General features: G+C 47.3%; 2 protein-coding genes across 4 annotated transcripts in view; both read left to right on the top strand.

The window, feature by feature from the left end:
* The first annotated feature begins 366 nt into the window (after positions 1 to 366).
* Positions 367 to 9,255, top strand: tox4b (TOX high mobility group box family member 4 b). Of its 2 annotated transcripts, none has more exons than XM_035149251.2 (9): positions 367 to 486; positions 2,990 to 3,058; positions 4,593 to 4,880; positions 4,971 to 5,231; positions 5,553 to 5,873; positions 6,086 to 6,166; positions 6,701 to 7,327; positions 7,639 to 7,793; positions 7,991 to 9,255. In XM_035149251.2, exons 1-9 carry the CDS (start codon positions 481 to 483, stop codon positions 8,046 to 8,048), a joined length of 1,866 nt encoding a protein of 621 aa, XP_035005142.1. In that variant the 5' UTR covers positions 367 to 480; the 3' UTR covers positions 8,049 to 9,255. The 2 variants fall into 2 exon arrangements, with proteins under 2 accessions (XP_035005142.1, XP_035005141.1); XM_035149250.2 differs by lacking the exon at positions 367 to 486 and adding an exon at positions 1,749 to 2,337.
* A 1,013-nt stretch (positions 9,256 to 10,268) lies between these two features.
* supt16h (SPT16 homolog, facilitates chromatin remodeling subunit) overlaps positions 10,269 to 19,690 on the top strand; it is a 33,161-nt gene continuing 23,739 nt past the window's right edge. Inside the window, exons 1-19 of one of the 2 annotated variants that reach the window (XM_047338792.1) lie at positions 10,269 to 10,588; positions 11,588 to 11,680; positions 11,925 to 12,095; positions 12,253 to 12,405; positions 12,527 to 12,673; positions 12,916 to 13,067; positions 13,279 to 13,451; positions 13,598 to 13,688; positions 13,771 to 13,844; positions 14,010 to 14,122; positions 14,277 to 14,342; positions 14,570 to 14,668; positions 14,769 to 14,780; positions 15,049 to 15,164; positions 15,404 to 15,557; positions 15,656 to 15,783; positions 16,005 to 16,267; positions 16,357 to 16,475; positions 17,117 to 17,242. In XM_047338792.1, the coding sequence (XP_047194748.1) occupies positions 10,523 to 10,588; positions 11,588 to 11,680; positions 11,925 to 12,095; positions 12,253 to 12,405; positions 12,527 to 12,673; positions 12,916 to 13,067; positions 13,279 to 13,451; positions 13,598 to 13,688; positions 13,771 to 13,844; positions 14,010 to 14,122; positions 14,277 to 14,342; positions 14,570 to 14,668; positions 14,769 to 14,780; positions 15,049 to 15,164; positions 15,404 to 15,557; positions 15,656 to 15,783; positions 16,005 to 16,267; positions 16,357 to 16,475; positions 17,117 to 17,242 (2,316 nt within the window). In that variant the 5' untranslated portion in view covers positions 10,269 to 10,522. The remainder of the gene's footprint in view (positions 10,589 to 11,587; positions 11,681 to 11,924; positions 12,096 to 12,252; positions 12,406 to 12,526; positions 12,674 to 12,915; positions 13,068 to 13,278; positions 13,452 to 13,597; positions 13,689 to 13,770; positions 13,845 to 14,009; positions 14,123 to 14,276; positions 14,343 to 14,569; positions 14,669 to 14,768; positions 14,781 to 15,048; positions 15,165 to 15,403; positions 15,558 to 15,655; positions 15,784 to 16,004; positions 16,268 to 16,356; positions 16,476 to 17,116; positions 17,243 to 19,690) is intronic. The other variant, XM_047338793.1, reaches the window with a different exon arrangement.

Genomic DNA, 19,690 nt, shown 5'->3' with positions numbered 1-19,690 from the left:
GTTCAGACTTCTTCAAACATCAAACTCACTTTAATGAGATTTTAAGACAGAAAACTTTGTGAATGTTTGACATTAGTCTTTTATAAATGACCTATTATTCACTTGTCATTGTTTTAGTTGTCATGTTCATTTACTTTTCAGCACTTTTGTACATATTAAGTTTGCTAAAGTCATGAAATCTAACACTGTTGTGATTGGCACTTGTAAAATAAACTATAACTTTCAGGTTATTTGAAGTATTTTACATTTTAAATACAATGCTTTTACTCTGGAGTTTCTTGCGCAGGGAAACCGGTTGTAGCAGCTGCTTTTTTTTATTTTGAAACCCCTTTTATCCTGTGCGTGTTGACGTCACGTCCCCCCTCCCCTGTACGTACAAAGGCGGAAGCCGGTGCCATGTTGAGGAAATCAGTTCTGGGCGAAGTTCACTAACAAAAAAAGGGGATAAAAATAAAACATAATCAGATTCCGGGGGTGAACATGGAGGTAAGAGTAGTTGACATTAGACACGTTGACGGAATAAAAGGTGACGTTCAGTTTGTGGCGACGTGTGTTCACCACAAACTCTCAGTCGTTGTGGTGACGAGCGGACTTTTCCTCCTTGACCCCTTTTTAATGTTCCTCCATTTAACGTCTCCCTGTGAACACCGAGGCTGCGGTGTCACTGTCATTTGAATCCGCAGGTTTTAAGACTCTGAAGCCGGAAACCGAAAGAAGTTGTAAAATACCTGCCGGAAAAATTCAATTCTCATTCGTTTCATCGATTCATTTTAATATTCGGATTTTATTATTATTTTTTTTTTAAATTAACGAATCAGCTGCAATTGAGTCGCGGAAGTGTTTCAATAAAAGAAACTGTAGCAAAATTCACTTTTGTCCGGAAGCTCTTGACAAGCGACTTCCTGGCACAGCTTTCAAAATAAACATGAATTACAAAGCCTTTAAATTGAAAGGGTTATGTTCAATACAACAAGATTATTTATGATTATTTTATTGTTTTTAATAACACAAATCCACAATCTTGACACTTTTTTGACGCACGCACCTTAAATTGACAGTGAATTCAATCCCTGGATTTTATTTGGTAAACAAATTTGCACAAGAAACACAACCAAAGCTAAATTATATTAAAGTTGGGAAGAACCGCGTAGACGCAAGGACGCGACGTATTCATTCTCTCTCCTTGTCGATGTTATGACTCTTTTCTGCTTATTCTGAGACTCTTTGGGCTGTTTTGTCTATTTTGTAGTCGTTGGACGGACTTTCCAACAAGAGATGTCCTCAGTCTTCTCAAATAGACGCTGTGGCTTCCTCTGTCAGTTATACATCTCGGCCCCCGGGAGAGGGTAGTAGATATTTTTGCACCATAGACTTTATATAAAGATGGACGATGCGTTGCTGCTTCCTTCGACTTTACAGAAATGGATTTTGAATGAATTCCATGCGATAGCGATCGGGGGATTGGAGCGGCGGGAGCCAGGTGCCGTCGGGACGCTGCAATCAGGACGTCTCACCGTGTTCTTAAAACATCAAATGACTAATATATGCCAACACACTGTGTTTGAAATGTATTTAACTTGTACTATTACTCTTTAGTTTGGTCCGTGTCCATACCAGTCACTCGGAAGAGGCAGGACTCATGACCTGTACTGCAGCCAGCCACCAGGGGGCGACAATGACGCTTTGGCTTCACTTTTCTGGAGCTGTCATGTCAGCCATCTTTTATAAACGGTCCAGTTAGAGCTCAAGTTAGCCAGCGGGTTTTATTTTGACACTCCCGTCGCCTAGCTTCCGGTGTGGTTTTCCGGTAACTTCACCGGCACCGTGTCTCCGGGATCCTCTGAGCTGTCTGACCCGGGCCAACACGAAGCTAAGTCGGGGTTCTGGCCTTGTCCTCCGCCGCTGTCGTTAACCGGAGCCCCGGTTCAGCACCGGTGCCTCGCTCGGTAAACCCCGGTCTCTCCGGGACGAGGACCGACAGACGAACCGGCCCCAGGCGGACTGAGGAGCACCGCAGCCAGGCTAAAGCTAAACCGTGTCAGGAGCAGGTAACAGTCACGTTAGCTCGGGGGCTAACCGGGTTATCTCTGGCACGGTTCCTCGTCCCAACACCTGAAACATCGCGGCGTCTGGTTCGGTGTCCCCGTTAAATGAGGACAAAAAGATCCCGGTTCGTCTGCGTGACGTCCGCTTGACTCGGACACGGACACATGAGGCCCCGCTGAAAACATGGACCTGAATTTCTATTCGGACCTAACGGACGGTACCGGGCAGCACGACGGGGACCCGGAGTTCCTGGACCCGCAGTCCTTCAACGGCTTTGACTCTGACAACAAGGTGACTGTCACCTGATGGACGGAGCTAACGGCTGTCACCCACACATGTGACCTCACTTTGTCCGAGTCCAGCACCGGACCCTGAACGCATCACAGTGCGCAGACCTACCTGATTGGTTGCGTTGTTCGTACGCAAGTTTTTTACTGAGTCCGATACCTGGACTTTGTGTATTAGCCGATACCGAGTACTGAGTCCGATACCTGGACTTTGGGTATTAGCCGATACCGAGTACTGTGTCCGATACCTGGACTTTGTGTATTAGCCGATACCGAGTACTGTGTCCGATACCTGTACTTTGTGTACTAGCCGGTACTGAGTCTGATACCTGTACTTTGGGTATTGACCGATACAGAGTACTGGTTCCAACACCTGTCCTTTGCGTATATAAAGTAAACAACACGTGTTAACGTATTTTAACAGCAGAAGTCTTTAGTACAGTGCACGTCGTCGTTATCGGGCCCGGTCACGCACACTTCTTCTTCTTCGCAGTGGCTGTGCAGCACAGCTGCTGTTTCAGAGCGGCAAAGAAAATTGCAGTTTTAGTGAAAGTGATATATACGTGCAAAACATGGTATCGGATTGGTAGATAAATTCTGTCTAAATACATAATAATAAACACCCTCGTTCTGATTTGTGCGTCTGAATGTTTCAGTTTCCCGGAGGCAGCGACAACTACCTGACGATCTCCGGGTCCGGTCATCCCTTCCTCTCCTCCGCAGAGGTGAGTCTTTGATTACGTGTCTTTCAATATCCCGGACAGGTTTTTGTTAATCACGATGTAGCCCCCACTTTGCATAATTACTAGAACCCGACCGATTTATTGGTCGGCCCACAACATCAGCCGATATGATAAAGTTTATTTTACAGAATAAACGATGCAGAATTTTCTTTTTAATTTTATGTAGAAAAATTCTCAGGTTAATTCAATGTCGATAATTTTTAAATGTTTTTTCTTTTTCTTTATGGTTAGTTATATTAAAGTTTGTGGTTAAACTGTGGTTTTAAAAAAAATATAAATATCGGCCGATATGTCAGAATCAGAAATGTTCTAATCCCCGATATCGGTCGGGCTCTAATAGTTACTGCACTGCAGCCACGTGACGTCATCTTTACCGTTTCTCCTCGTTGCCGACGTGTCCGTCATTGAAGGCATCTCGTGACGTGAGCGTCAGCTGTGATATCAGTTGTGTTGTCACCAGCCACATAAAAGACGTTTGTACTCACTGACATACTCACGTCTTTTAGTGTGCCACTAAACCCATTGACCTCTTCAACCTCGCTGGACCTGCTGGTGGAGTATGAACTGTTTTAAACACTTGTTTTTCCTCACACTCGTCTTTTTAAAGTATAGTCGTTAAACGCTTTAATTTACATGTCTCGTTCTTTAAAGTTCATTTAACGTTATTTTTTTCCCGATATTCGATATTTACCCGTCAACTTCCAGGATGTTTCCCACAGTGTTACTTCTAATGAAGTATCTGCTCGTTAGATCTGAATGGGAAACGAACTTCCTGCTGTGAATATTCATGTGATTGATGTTTACGATACATGTCGGTGGAAACTCCTTTGTTTTGTGTTTTCAAATTGATGATGATGGGAACAAGGGAAACTTCACACTCCCAGTTCCACTTAAAACCAGAAGTCTGTGTAGTTCCCACTGGTTTTGGACATAATGACAAAACTGTGAAATGAAGTGATAAAATGTGTCAGTGGGATTAGAACTAACTTTTGGAAAAATGTCTTTGACGACTACTTTGACTTTTTGATTTGGTCCATGTCCCGTCTGATGGTTTATTTTATATTGTAAAACCAGCCAGCAGGGGGCGATCCAGATGATTCAGCTTCACTTCATGTCGTCTTCGGGTTTATTATAAATCTTTTAAGCAATTTTTTTATCACTACACCGGACAGAAGCATTACATTTAGCAGGAATGACCATATCAACAATATCCTACCTGCTCCGTTCCCTTAAGTGATGACCACCAGTCTGAAACGGGTCTAAATCTGCTGTGCTGGGTTTGTGTACATATTTGCAAGTAATATCGCAGCCACCAGTACAATATTCCTGCGTCGTTCAGCCTCCAGCACATTGTGCAGCCGTGAGTAACACGGGTGTAGGAGGGGGGCGGGGGGGGGACTGGGGCCTGGTTCAGCTCCGTCTTTCTTTACTTGATCCTGCTTCACTTAAATTGACATTCGATTAAATGTTGATTCCTGCAGTGAAACCAAAGTGATAATCCACCGCTCTCCCCCAGACCTTCCACACTCCCAGCCTCGGCGATGAGGAGTTCGAGATCCCCCCCATCTCTTTGGACCCGGACTCGGCCCTCACCGTGTCCGATGTGGTGTCCCAGTTTGGGGAGCTGTCGGACACCGGGCCCTCTGACAGTGGGGTGGCCCCCGGGAACGCCGTGGTGGAAGGGGATGACCCCTCGTTCGCCTCCACCTTTGTGAACGCCCCCTCGCAGGGGCTGGAGCACCTGAGTCTGGGCGTCATGAACCAGTCGGGAGGAGGTGCTCTGTTGGGGTCCTCGTTGGGAATGGTGAGCAGCGCGGGAAGTTCCAACGTTCTCTCTTAAACATTAAATGAAATCCACTCACGCGTTCTGCTCCTGTCTTCTTCACTTGTGCAGGATCTCGGCCATCCCATCAGCTCTCAGTTCAGCAGCTCGTCTCCAGTGACCATCGACGTCCCACTGGGGGACATGAGCCAGGGCTTGCTGGGCTCCAACCAGCTGACCACCATAGACCAGTCAGAGCTCAGCGCTCAGCTGGGGCTCGGGTTGGGAGGCGGCAACATACTACAACGCTCCCATTCGCCTGAACACCCGCTGTCGGCCACGGCGTCGCCCACCAGCTCACTCCAGGATGACGACATGGACGATTTTAGACGAGTGAGTCTTTAAGCCCCTTTTCCCGATCAGCTCTTCACCATAAGATATGAAGTCCTTCACAAACGCTGTTATTTGTTAGTTCAGTTAGTTTTTGACTCGTATTCTGCTCATATTTAATTCATCACTGCTCTTTCCAGGAAGACGCAAATCTGAACCAACTGTCCTCCTCAAATGTTAAACTCACGAATGTGTGTTTCATCAGTTTGTGGTCCCCTCCAACCTCCGCAGGAGAAGCTAAGCTAAGCTGCTGACTGTTCTGCTCAGTTCACTGGTTCATCCACAACAATTAATGCAGTTTCCATCTCGTCCCCTCACATTCAGAGCGTCCTGGTTGAATCTCCGGTCTCCCTGGCCGTCTCCCCCGGGGTCATCTCCCTCGACCCCTCCATGTCCGATTCGCCTTTCTCCACCCTGACCGCCAGCATGTCTCCAGCCTTCGTTCAGAAAACAGGAAGAGCAGGAGGGAAGACGCCGAAGCCTCAGAAAGACCCCAACGAGCCTCAGAAACCGGTTTCGGCCTACGCGTTGTTCTTCAGGGACACGCAGGCGGCGATTAAAGGACAAAATCCCAACGCTACGTTTGGAGAAGTCTCTAAGATCGTGGCGTCCATGTGGGACAGCCTGGGGGAGGAGCAGAAACAGGTAAGACGGAAACGGAGAAAGTCCTGCTTGGGTCGACTTCCAGATACAGTGTTTTTATTGAGGTGTTGTAATAAGACAAAATAAGATATTCTCAGCTCAATGTGTCTTTAAAACTACTCAGTAGCAGATATGAGCTCATCAACATGTGGTGAGATTTAAACACAACACAAATGTTGGAGCATAATTCTCCCATCATGATTTATTTACTTCAGGTTTACAAGAGGAAAAACGAAGCGGCAAAGAGGGATTACTTGAAAGCGCTGGCGGAGTACAAAGCCGGCCACAGTTCTCAGGTGAGTGTTTCCTCAATCTGAATATTCCCACTTTTCATACGAAACCCTCTAATGACTTTAAATCTAATGACAATTACATCTTTTTGTCATAAAGGTTTGATAGCGGCATTTGTCAGGAATCATTGCTAATATCAATGCTTGATATTTAGGATTAGAAATTGGGGAGAGCAGCGATTGGGGAGTGAACAGAAATCCTCAATAGCTCGTGAGAGTGATCTGACAGTGTCCTTCTAACGGCGTCCTACTGTGTCAGAAGGACTTTTGTCTCCTGCACCAGTGGGACAGTAGAAAAGATGGTGACACAATGAGTTAATGTGTCTCGTTGTTAAAATCGTTCAGTGTGTGTGTTCTCTTGATTAAAAGATTATAAATCGGTTACATCTGACGATATATCTCTGGTCTCCCATGATTTTTGTAAATACTTGATTAAAGTTGCTCAAACATTCCAGTGTTTAGATTCTACGACTTTAATTCTGAAGTTATATGTAGTCATTCACATGTTTTTCCTGTGTGTCTTCATCCTCCTCTCCGAAGGCTCCCATTGAAGTCATGGACACTGCCCCCTCGCCTCCACCTCCGGCTCCATCAGTCACAGCCGCACCTGCCCCCACCCTCGCCCCCCGCCCCACCAGGTCCCAGCATTACAACCCAGAGGAGAACACCATCACCAACATCTGCACCTCCAACATCATCCTGGACCTGCCCCAGGTCACCACGCGCTCCCGCACCGGCGCCAACAAACCCCAACCTCTACCTGCTGCCCCGAACCCCCCCACCGTCACAAAGATCATCATCAAACAGACGCAGTTGCCCTCTGGCGCCGTATCGGTCACGGCGACGGCCGCCTCGTCGCCACGCCAGCCGCCTCCTCTGCAGCAGATGCAGAGCACGCCGCCTCCGCCTCGGCTGCAGCAGATGGTGCACGCCCAGGCTCCTCCACCTCTGCAGGCCAAGCCACGAGGCGGGGGCGCAGCTGCTGCCACCGCTCCTCCACCGCTACAGATTAAGGTCGTCCCATCGTTGCGACAGTCGGATTCAATCACGCCGATAATTATGGCGGCGGGGGGGGAAACGCCTACGTCCCCGACACTGATGATGGAGCTGGGACAGTCGGCTGCAGTGGTGACAGGAAGAGAGGAAGTGACAGATGTGGAAGAAGGGGTAAGATCAGCACACGGAGCAGAATAATAACCACATGAGAATAATACGCAGAGTTATTGATCTTCTCTGGTGATAGTTACAGATGAAGAAGAAAACAGGCTCGTAAATTAAAGTTTGATCAGCTGATGAACAAACCATAGACTTTATATAAAGATGTCAACTTGACAGCTCCCAAACAGTGAAGCCCAAACATCTGGATCTCCCCCTAGTGGCCGGCTGTATCAGCCGCTAACGTCCAGTAAATGCTTTGAAGCGCGGAGCTGGAGACGTGTCATTCATGTAAATGTGTGTATTTCTCTTGCTTCTTTCAGATGGAGGTGGAGGTGAACGTTGCCCCCGGCCCAAGCCTGACTCCCGCCTCCAGTCCCAACACCTGCATGCGTGCCGGCTGCACCAACCCCGCTGTGGAGAGCACGGACTGGGACAAGGATTACTGTAGCAACGAGTGTGTCGCCACACACTGCAGGTACCTGAACTTATTCATCCCTGCCGCAGAGCTGCTCCCTTTTCGAGCGGCTTTCAGACGTGAACTCTCACATACGGCCGCTCTGGACATGTTATCAATGTCCGTGTCAATTTGTGCAGTAAGAACAGAATGAATGTCACGGCAGCAAAGGTCGAGAGTGAAAACTAACAACTTCCTTTGTGTTTCCTCGTCCGCAGAGACGTGTTCATGGCCTGGTGTGCGATCCGAGGGCGGAACTTCACCACCGTCACATAGGGGGAGGACCAGCTGACGTCGGAGTGATACACAGAGAAAAAGACAAAGCTGATACATGAAATGCAAATGAACAGAGGAATAACTGAATGAATGGATAATAGCCAGATCGGGCTCAGGTACCTGCGGTAGTGTTTTTTTGTTTTTTTTCATCATGTCCCGTCAGATGGGAGAACAGTCGAACGGACAGTGTTTTTCAAAGTGTTATGATATACTTTCCTGTGGCGCTCTCATCCTGCACAAACGACTCCAGCAGAATTTTTTTTTTTTTACCAATACATCAGTGGGACTGACGGCTCATAATGAGATGAATGGATAATTTAATAATCTGGACGGAAGCAGAAAGAGAAACTAGAGACTCTGCTCTGCTGCTCCGCACTATTGATCATGTGTTGTGAATTTAAAATATGGACTTGAGGAAAGAAAAATCTAACATTTTATATGTACTTATTGTGTTTTTAATTATTTTGAAAAGGAAAAAAGTGCAGGAAGGAAATTGTGATCCTGCAAATGTGTTTCAGTTTATTATATTGATTTAAAAAAATTCTTTACTGTCACACTGGGGACATTTTTTTTTATTCAGTTATTTATGGGGGTTTCTGCGTTGACGGGCCGGAGAATTTTACTCAATAGAGATTTGAACAACCAACAAGTGGGCAAAGCACAAACCGTCTTAAAGCTAATCTGGAGTCGGACAAGGGGGTAAAAAAAATATTCGTTAGAAGTAATTTTGAGCCAAATACTGTGTCACCTTTAAAAAGCCACGATGGTGGAAACTGGAAACTTTAAAAAAACAGGTGCTAAGATTCAGGGACAGAAATCACACCAAGGTTCTCTGTGCTCCTCCGCTGCTGAAATACCCGGTGACGTAACAGGGTTTTTACTCATGTGGTGCTTCTTTTGTTTTATGAGGAACATTCGTGGTGGAATATAAAAAAAACAATATTGGAGTGAAACGAACACACACCAGCTCTGACAACACTACTTACTGTGAGAGGAAAGGGAATACGATTAGAAACTCTGTGAACAGGACGGGGGTTCGTTTCAGGAATTTCTTTCAGGTCTGTTGAATAATCAAAGATGAGGAGTTTCTTGAAAAGAACAAACTGTTCCCGGTCAGATGAAATGATGCAGTGAAGAGTCTGGTTTATTGTAGATATCCGGGGAATGTTATCAATGGTGAAATAAAAATATTTTATGTTTTAATATATATTTGAACACCTGGAGCAGGATCTTTCAAATCTCAGATGGTCTCCACTTGGTTTCTTTTCATAACTGTGTGACATGTCCGTCACTGTTGATTCTGATGAACACAAGCTATTTTGAAATAAGGAGAAAAATCTGTTTCACACACGTGTTTTTATTTATTCTGTTTGTCAGTTCAGTGAAACATTTTCTTTTTTCCCAATTCTTCCCGACAACTCATCCTGCAGCACTTTATAAACTTTATTCAACACTGAACCGTTAACAAACACACTTAGCATTTCATTTAAATGTCTCTTGACAAATAACGAGATGAAACGATCAGATGAACTGAAGTGAGCAGGCGGGAAATTCACCTGTCACGCAACGATAAGAGAATATAAATAGGCAGCAAAGTAAAAAGTAAAGTGCAGTAACACAGGATGTAAGTATTACTTCTGAAATATATGTATACATAAATCTGCTTCTATAGACATACAGGCAGGTATTAGTAATTAAATACTATGTGCTTTATACGTATATGTAGAGTATAAATATAAAAATATAACAAAGAGTAAAAACTTTGTTCACTCTGGGGGTCACGTGTCCCTCAGGCGATCCCGCCACTAGCTCGTATCGCGAGACTGACGTCACCAGGAGCTTTTGATGACGGTGGCGGGAAAACCCACCGTGGCGGGAAAGAAAAGCAGCGTGGGCCACACAAAGGCAGGGGGCGCTGTTGCGTCGCCGTCACATTGAAATGCGCCACAATTAAAAAATAAAAGGACAAAGTGAAAAGAAGTAAAGAAGAGATTGAGTGACGTGTAAACATCCGCTGCTCGTGATGATCTGTGGTTAGAGGAATAATAATAATAATGAGTTTAATACGGTTTATTACAGTATGTGTTATGTGAGGAGTGCAGGGGGAGGGAGGAGAGGGCGGCACGGGGGAGTTAATGAGAGTGTGTGTGGAGGAGAGAGAGAGAGAGAGAGAGGGAGAGAGGGAGAGGAGAGGGGCTCATACTATTTCTCATTTTAATATTTCTGCGTGTTTTAAGCGGCTGTGGTTCGAATCCGCGCCGGAGGCCTCAGCACTGAGCACCCCCTCCCCCCGCCCCGGGCCCGAGGCGGCGTCTCAGCAGGCGTGGAGAGAAAGTGCGTTGTTGTGGGTTGACACGGATCACCATCCTCATCACCACCACCACCCTCCTCCTCCTCTTCATCCTCCTCCTCCTCCTCCTCCGGCCTGCTGAGAAGCGAAGCCGGGAGCTGGAGTTCGCAGCAGAGCACTCGCCATGGCGGTAAACCTGGACAAGGACGCGTACTACCGCCGCATCAAGAGGTTGTACAGCAACTGGAAGGTGAGGCATGGCGGCGGGGCTCCGGCTGGACGGGGCGTCTGACTTTAACCTGAACCTGGATGATGGGGGGGGGGAACCGGTGTGGAGATGCTAACCCCCGCGTTTTTCTCAGCCGAGCGAGTCGCCTCTGTTGTCGGCGGGGGGAGAGCGGCGAGGTCTCCCCCGCCCGCGTCCGGCGCCGACACCCGGGGCTTCTGTGTCCGCGTCGGGCCTCGCTCCTCTCGGTCCCCTCGGTTGTCCCCGTGTAGCCCGGGTTGTTCACTCCACGTCCCCCCCCGGTCCACCCGGGACACGTTTCCCCGCCTGTCCGGTCCCACAATAACGGGCTAGCTGCCTCCGTGCTAGCCCGCCAGGCTTCCCATTCACCGCGTTAGCCTGCTAGCTCGCCAGTTCACCGCCGGGCTAGCCCGCGAGCCGAGCGGCCGGACGCGTGGCGAGCCCGCGCCGGTTACTGTGACGGGTAAACCGCGTTAAAAGTGACGGGAACCACTTGACCCGCAACCTCCAGGGACCCGCGGCCGGACGCGACGCGGTGTTTCAATGCTAACTGTCAGTTTGTCGCCACATGCTAATGTTAGCAGGCTAATTAGCATCAGGATAAAGTGACATGTGCAGCTTCTGGAATTCACTTTATTCAAAGTTTTCCGGCGTGTCACGTCTCAGCTCGTCAAACCCCGCAGCTGCTTCTGTTCACACGCACACGAGTTAGTTTTCTGAAGTTAGAACAATTTTATTTTGCAGCTAAATCCTGCAGAAAGTTGTATCTTGTGTGGATATAATAGTATAATACGCGTTGTTATTGTCCTTTTTAAAAGACATTGAATGAGCTGTGTGGGTCGGTTCTGTGCTGATGAACCTCTGCCACTGACTCCACACACTTCTAAATGTCCCTGATGTCTCAAGTGCTTCATCTGCAGACATTTCCTGAAACTGTGGACACGATGGATGTCCCCTCAGTCTTATCGAGTCTCGTGTGCTTTTCTGTTTGTGATCCTGCAGAAAGGAGATGACGAGTTTGGCAAAGTCGATGCCATCGTGGTTTCAGTCGGGGTGGACGAGGAGATCGTGTACGCCAAGTCCACAGCCATACAGGTAAGGACGCCCCGTGATGAAAGCCAGAGGATGCTGAGGACGCCACAGTCAGGTGCAATGAACCCACAATTTCCTGTAGTCACTTCATGATGTAACTACAGTATGAAGCTTTGACGACATGTTTTGGGCCGGTTTCTGGATTATGTGTCTCGCTAGCGCTTGTGTTCAGATATCGGCTCTGGGTGAGTTGCTCGGGGGGTTTCTCCTTCAGTTCATGGATCCATTCTCTCTTCGTTCTCCTCAGACTTGGCTGTTTGGCTACGAGTTGACGGACACCATTATGGTGTTCTGCGACACCAAGATCATCTTCCTCGCCAGCAAGAAGAAAGTGGATTTCCTCAAACAGGTGGCGATAACTAAAGGCAACGAGAACGCCAACGGGGTCCCGCCCATCACCCTGCTCACCAGAGAAAAGGTCAAACTAAAAGCACACTCCTGAGCATAGTTACCATCATGTGATTTTAAGATGGGAGCCTGTGGGGTTCCCCGACAATTGTTTGAGAAACAAGATTTGAATCTTCCTCTGTTGTGTTTTCAAAAAACTGACTCTTCATTTTGTTGATGCGTTTCAGAATGAAAGCAACAAGGGCAACTTTGACAAGATGATCGAGGCGATCCGAGGCAGCAAAGAGGGAAAGAAGGTGGGAATCTTCAGCAAGGACAAGTTTCCCGGAGAGTACATGAAGAGCTGGAACGACACGATCACCGCCGAGGGACTGGAGAAGGTGAGACGTGGTCGATGGCGTGAAGCTGCACATTTTCAGTCCTGTGATCAGAAGTGAATAGTAGGCGTCTGTGTTTTCTAGTCATTATCAACAACCCTCTCAAACTGTGTCCTGTGTGCAGGTGGACATCAGCGCTGTGGTCGCATACACGACAGCGGTGAAGGAGGACGGGGAGCTCAACCTGATGAAGAAGGCAGCGGCCATCACCAGCGAGGTTTACTCCAAGTTCTTCAAAGAGCGCGTCATGGAGATCGTGGATGCCGATGAGGTGAGGAGCGGGAACAGCAGATGCTCACTGGACCAGCGCTGGCAGTTCTGTGCTGGAACACTGATCTTTGGCACGTTGTTAGCTGTGAAGTGTTTGTGTGCTTATTGTTCTTTGCACAACGTCTCTCTCTTCACCATTATACACATTCTGTTCTTATCTCTTGTCCAAGATGTCCACATCGGATAAAAACCTGAGGTCTGTGTTGAATTAGTCCTGTTTTTATTCCCTCCCTCGTCCAACAGAAAGTGCGTCACAGCAAACTGGCCGAGTCGGTAGAGAAGGCCATCGAGGAGAAGAAGTACCTGGGGGGTGCTGATCCTTCCACAGTGGAGATGTGTTACCCCCCCATCATCCAGAGCGGCGGAAACTACAGCCTCAAGTTCAGCGTCGTCAGGTAAGTGACGCCGTCTCAGCAGAGTCGGGTTTCCACTCAACATCTGTGCAGGGAAAGTGATGAAACCAACACAAATATTTGACATTTTTGCTTAAAAAAAGTTGCATAGTAGCGACTCAACAGTTTATTGAGAGCAAATGTTTTGAAAGAAGATTATGAATTACGCTGCTCTGTCGTGTTTTTAATTGGCTCCGTTCTGTCTCTGCACCAGCGACAAGAATCACATTCACTTCGGTGCCATCACGTGCGCCATGGGAATCCGCTACAAGTCGTACTGCTCCAACCTGGTGCGGACCCTCATGGTGGACCCTCCTCAGGAGATGCAGGACAACTACAACTTCCTGCTGCAGGTGGAGGAGGAGCTGCTCAAAGAGCTCAAGCACGGTGGGTCTCGGGAGCTTTGTTGAAGGAGGTGTCAGTGACCATCTCTGGAGGGGGTTTCCATCTTTCATGCACCTGTACATCCATGTGGTCCAGAGCTATCTGATGGCAGCCTGAGCACATTGAGCTTTATTCTGTCTCCTCCACAGGTGTGAAAATCTGCGACGCCTACAACGCCGTTCTGGAGTACGTGAAGAAGGAGAAGTCGGAGCTTGTATCCAAGTTGACGAAAAACCTCGGGTACGTGTCCACGAATTCCATCTTTCTTCTCCACGTACTCACCCGCTGTTCCACTCATAACAGGGTTTTTGTTTCTTCGTAGATTTGCGATGGGAATCGAGTTCAGAGAAGGCTCTTTGGTGTTGAACGCTAAAAACCAGTACAAACTGAAAAAAGGTTCGTTTTTTGTACTCGTCTCTTTTCAAGTTTTCTCATCACCTGAAGATATTACTGTTTTTATTCTGCTCTGATATTCTGCTCTTATGCTGTAATCAGGCTTTGGTTCAGTGATTTCCATTTATTTCAACTCAAACCTAAATGGAGAACGTGTGTGTCTTGCAGGCATGGTGTTGAGTATTAGTTTGGGATTTGCTGACCTTGTGAATAAAGAGGGTAAAAAGGATGAGCAGAAGAAATATGCCTTATTTGTTGGTGACTCAGTACAGATCAATGAGGTGAGTGATTTACAAAGTGCTCCGAGGTGTTTCTGTGTGTGTGGAGGAATGTCACAATCCGACTGCTTGCTATAATGAACATGTTTAAAGAAAAAATTGTAATCCACAAGCCGAGCTCTCCAACGTCTGACATGTGGAAATGTTTGTGTGACAGGAAGAGGCCGCCACGATACTCACACCCGTCAAGAAGAAGATCAAAAACGTGGGGATCTTTTTGAAGGTGGGTGTCTGACCTCGAGCTTTCGGTCGTCTCACTGGTAGAAGCGATGTCGAGTCTCTCTCGGTTCTCTCGTTCAGTGCCAGAATCAAACACTGGACGCTGCGATACAGAAGCCGTATCGGATCTGGGCCACTGTGTTAATTGATGAGCCCTGTCCACTGCCAGCCAGCCAGAGGAAAACACCCAACCACTAATATGACGTTATGTACTTTGGCGTCTCTTCTCAGAATGACGACGAGGAGGACGAGGAAGAAGATGGCGACGATGCCGAGGAGCTGCTGGGGAAGGGAGCCCGGAGCGCGGCGCTGCTCGCGGACAGGACCAGAGTGAGTGTGTTGTTTACCGTGTGACAGGTGATCAGTGTTTATTTGTCACCTTGACTCTGCGTTGATAACTAAGAGTGTGAATGTTTCTGTGCTCTACCAGCTACTTGGGAAGGTAAGTATCCATTGTTTCTTCTCAAATCTCATCAGCTGAGCTCGTTCAGTTGGAACAAAAATCCACTTGCAGATGAGAAAACGTTTCTCATTTTCATTTCAGCGAGTTTATCATTATTTATTTTTTTCTGTGTGTTTTGGTTTTTCTGACCATCCGAAGCTGTGACACACGTCTGTACTCTGCATGTGTGTTGTGGTTTTTCATTCCTTTTTGATTTTCCTGGTGTTGGAGGCGTTGTCACTCAGTTGTGTCTGTTGTCAAAACTCAGAACGAGATGACGGCGGAGGAGAAGAGGCGGACCCACCAGAAGGAGTTGGCCAATCATTTGAACGAAGAAGCCAAGCGTCGCCTGACGGAGCAGAAGGGAGAGCAGCAGATTCAGAAGTGAGTGGTGGAAGCCTGAAGGGGGCGCTAGAAGATGATGTTTGGCTAAATCCACACGTGGGCCGCAGCTATCAATTATTTTAGTAATCGAGTATTCTATCGATTATTGAATCGACCAATTTGATAAGAAATACTTTTGTGTGTGTGAGTTGAGCCAACATTGTGACGCCCTCCCCCCTCCTCCCGTTAGACACTGACAGACAGAATTAACTCTTCTTTATTTAAATTTTTTTTCCCAGGGCCAGAAAATCGAACGTGTCCTATAAGAACGTGTCTCAGATGCCCAGAGAAAGAGACATCAGAGAAATGAAGATCTTCATCGACAAGAAGTACGAGACGGTCGTCATGCCCGTCTTTGGCATCGCCACGCCGTTCCACATCGCCACCATCAAGGTGCACTGAGGAAATCTCCATCCGTCTACCGGCGTATGATCTGGGTTTTTTTATTTTCCTTATTGATCATGTGGTCTTTGTTTTTCTCTCGTGTTCAGAACATCAGTATGTCGGTAGAAGGAGACTACACCTACCTGAGGATCAACTTCTACGTCCCCGGCAGCTCTCTGGGTCGACAAGAGGGAAATATCTTCCCCAACCCTGACGCCACATTTGTCAAAGAAATGTGAGACTTAACTATTTACTAAGTCATCGTTAAAATATTCCAGGATACTGAAATACTGAAACTCTAATTTGACGTTTTAGGCGTTGTTGTGAGTTTAGTGTCTTAATTTAGGTGTTTTTGTTTGTACACCTGTTGATTGTGATGCAGCGTATTTTTAATTTAACTTCCGTCACACTAAAATGTGTTGTTCTAACTAATCACTCCCTTCCCTCTCCCCTCAGCACGTACCGAGCGTCCAACCTGAAGGCCCCCGGCGACACGTCGGTGCCCTCCACCAACCTGCAGAACGCTTTCCGCATCATCAAGGAGGTGCAGAAACGCTACAAGACGCGAGAGGCAGAGGAGAAGGAGAAGGAGGGCATCGTCAAGCAAGACACGCTGGTCATCAACCTCAACCGCAGCAACCCCAAGCTCAAAGACCTCTACATCCGACCCAACATCGCACAGAAGAGGATGCAGGGCTCGCTCGAGGCTCACACTAATGGTGAGGAGGCACAATTTACATCTCCTGGTAAATTTAAGAACTGTGAACCGAGCAGACGTAGAGTAAACTCCTGTGATTTCCTCGTGCAGGTTTCCGTTTCACGTCGGTCCGCGGCGACAAGGTGGACATCCTCTACAACAACATGAAACACGCCATCTTCCAGCCGTGCGATGGGGAGATGATCATTGTGCTGCACTTCCACCTGAGGGTGCGTTTGTTGGTTCAACCTTCACTGAGGTGGCGTAATGCAGGTTTCCTTCTTTCTGAGGAAGGAGCTCGTTTTACTTTCTGGTTAGCTTATCTTAGCTCAATCTTTGAGCTTAACTAAACCAATCTAATTTCTGAGCTTTAGATTAGCTGATAAGTGAAGTTTTACTTTTACCACAGCCGGTTTAGCCGTTTCCAATCTTGCATTGTAGTAAAACCACGTGTCCCCCAGAAATCACCACAGTTTGTCCGTATGTCTAAGTTTTAAAGGAGAAAAATGGCTCAGAAGGTATTAAAACACATTTAATTTATGAGTCTATCTGTTATCTCCAATATTCAGCGGCAAACTTTTAAAACATGAAGAATCCTGAACAGAGTTTGGTGGATTTGTTACAGCAGCAGCTCTTCAGGGTCAGGAAGCAGAGGATCATGGGTAATATGCAGCGTTCAGTTGTGTTTCAGTTCAGTCAGAGCTCAACTCATTGATTTACATGAAAACCATTTCATCACTCTGACACGCAGCCCAACAGAGTTAATCAACATGTGGCTGCAGGGGGCGCTGTTGCTCAGCAAATGTTACGTAGTGTTGCTTTTACAGGGGTTTTTCAATGTCTAATTTTCTCCATCACACTCTTCCTCCAGAACGCCATCATGTTTGGTAAGAGACGCCACACAGACGTCCAGTTCTACACAGAAGTCGGCGAGATCACCACCGACTTGGGCAAACACCAACACATGCACGACCGAGACGACCTGTACGCCGAGCAGATGGAGCGCGAGATGAGGCACAAGCTCAAGTCGGCCTTCAAGAACTTCTAATGAGAAGGTGAGACGCGACGAAAGAGCAGCTGGAGTTCGAGAGGTGCCGCCTAGAGACCTGGGGGTGAGTGGACGCCTGTAACAGTCCGTATAAACAGCATGTGGTGTGTGGGAGAAAACGTGAAGCCATAAGCGGGTGGACTCCATTGTTTTTCCGTCTGTACCCTTTGTTTCCAGGTTCCAGGGCGCCCTACAGGAGCACCTGCCTGCTACAGCCCACTTCCAGCTCCCTTGTCAATGCACATTGAATGGGTGAGTGAGAACCTTCAAGAACAACATTCTGTTCTGAAAGTTGAGAAAAAGTTTAGAAAAATTTTAATCTTAATTAAAGCTGCACAAAAATGTTGGTTTCATAATTTGTCGGGTTGGAATTGCGTCTTGATAGTTTTAACTTTTTTCCGCCAAGCCGCCGCTTGCCGTGACCCTGACGAAGTGGAGTCAGCTCCACTTTGAGCGTGTGCAGTTCCACCTGAAGAACTTCACGTGGTCATCGCCTACAAGGACTACAACAAGAAGGTCACCATGATCAACGCTGCGTCTGGCCAACTCCTGACCCATCAAGGAGTGGCTCAAGTACCCACCTGACACGACAATGCTCTTTATCTTTGAAGGTCTGAGTGACACCTGGCCGCCTGGTTTATGTCGGCACGTTTTCTGTCTTTACTCAGCTCGTGTGACATCAAGTACACGGAGGGAGTCCAGTCAAAGAACTGGACCAAGATCACAAGACCATCAGTGGACTGACTCCCGAGGTTTCTTCAGAGCAGGGGCTATTGCCTTAGACCCAGAGGGCGAAGTAAGTTCAGCGCCTAGTGAGGGAAAAAAATTCAGGTTTCATCTGTGGCGGAAACAAATCTCTCTCAGTTTTTCTCACAGATGTTCCTTAACTCTTCACCGTCTGATTATATCCACTTCACTGTGTCTCGCTTTGTCTCAGGGAAGTGGCGGAGAGAAGATTCAGGGAATCTGAGACGGAGATGAAACTGCCTTAACCTGGCCTGCAGATGAAGAAGAGCAGAGGAGGAGGAGAGTGATGAGGATTACAGCTCGAGACGAGGACTCCGGTCGGTTTAGTAAACGCTTTCTAAACGTGAAATCTGTAAATCAAGTTGATCCAAATGGGCTCTGATACGAAGTTGTTAATGTCTTGTGTTTAGCTGAGTACAGTGAATCACTGGGCAGCTTAGGAAGAGAGCGAGAAGACTGGGACGAAAGGGAGGAAGAGGCCAGGAAAGGTTTGTACCTGCAGCTTATTCCTCCCTCAGTCTGTTCGGTCTGGAAAAGTAGAATTGACAACATCAAGTTTAACTCTGTGAGAGAGAATTGGGATAAAATCGAATCCACATACAATATATTATATTTGACACCGCATCAAGATCCATGAATTAATCTGAGAAGTATAAACTGTTGAAAGAAAGTGAGAACAAGTTCCTGATCCGCCCTCTGACGTAGACCTGAACTCTAACGGGTTCTTCTCTGACCTCACATCCTTCCATCCAGTTAATTATCAACATGTCAGAATACGCATTGTTAAAGCCACATCTTGTCACCCTCAGCTGACAAAGAGAGCACCTACGCAGGACGAGACACGTCCAACAGGAAGAGAAAGATCTCAAAGGCCAGCTCGGCTGGTCAGCTCGGCCGCCCTCCCGGGCCTGGCCCTCCCGCCCTCTGCCCTCCCGCCTGGCTATCCGCCACATCCCGCCTGTCATCCAGGCCTTCTATCTCGCCTTGTTATCCCTGCCACAGCCTCTACCCAGCAAGAAGAAGCGACGGACCTAAATGTCACACAAATACACACACACACACACACACACTGCCAAAACCTAGCTGACCCTTGACCCTCCCTCCCACCCCCAACTGGCTCTTGTCGCCCGAACACTTCTCTCACTTTCACACACACACACACACACACACACACACACACACACGATGTGTATAAAGACGTAGACGGCCCTTATTTTCGTGTTGGTCAGTGAAGTGTCAACGTTGAGGCGGTAAAGAAGGAACCAGCCGGACGGTCGCACACTTCACTCATCAGCTCTTCTCCCTCTTCACTCCTTCCTCCTCCTCTTTTGTTTCCACTTCCCTTCTCCATCCATCCATCTATCAGGGTTTCATGTTTGTGTGCAAGTGTGTGTGTGTGCGCGTGTTTAAATGGGTTTTAATTGTACATTGTTTATTTTTGTTTAAAAAATAAGTTTCTTAACTAATGAATAAAAAGAGATGAGACCTGACCGATCCTTCAGCAAGTGTTTTATATAAAACTGAGATCCTCTCTCCTCCTCCTCCTCCTGCCTTCACTTCACCTTCCAGCCATGTTTTCTTCTGTGTCTGCCTTTTAATTGTGGTAATTAAATGGAACATTTTTCAGTTTGGGTTTTTTTGACGGGGGCA

Source organism: Hippoglossus stenolepis, chromosome 23, assembly GCF_022539355.2.
Source record: "Hippoglossus stenolepis isolate QCI-W04-F060 chromosome 23, HSTE1.2, whole genome shotgun sequence".
NCBI lineage: Eukaryota > Metazoa > Chordata > Actinopteri > Pleuronectiformes > Pleuronectidae > Hippoglossus > Hippoglossus stenolepis.
This window is presented reverse-complemented; position numbering and strand designations above follow the sequence as displayed.

Excerpts from the sequence above, each read along its gene's own strand:
- tox4b (XM_035149250.2), top strand. The coding sequence starts at position 2,230 with ATGGACCTGAATTTCTATTCGGACCTAACGGACGGTACCGGGCAGCAC. Across the intron at positions 2,338-2,989 it reads GCTTTGACTCTGACAACAAG|TTTCCCGGAGGCAGCGACAA; the intron begins GTGACTGTCACC and ends TGAATGTTTCAG. Across the intron at positions 7,794-7,990 it reads TGTGTCGCCACACACTGCAG|AGACGTGTTCATGGCCTGGT; the intron begins GTACCTGAACTT and ends CCTCGTCCGCAG.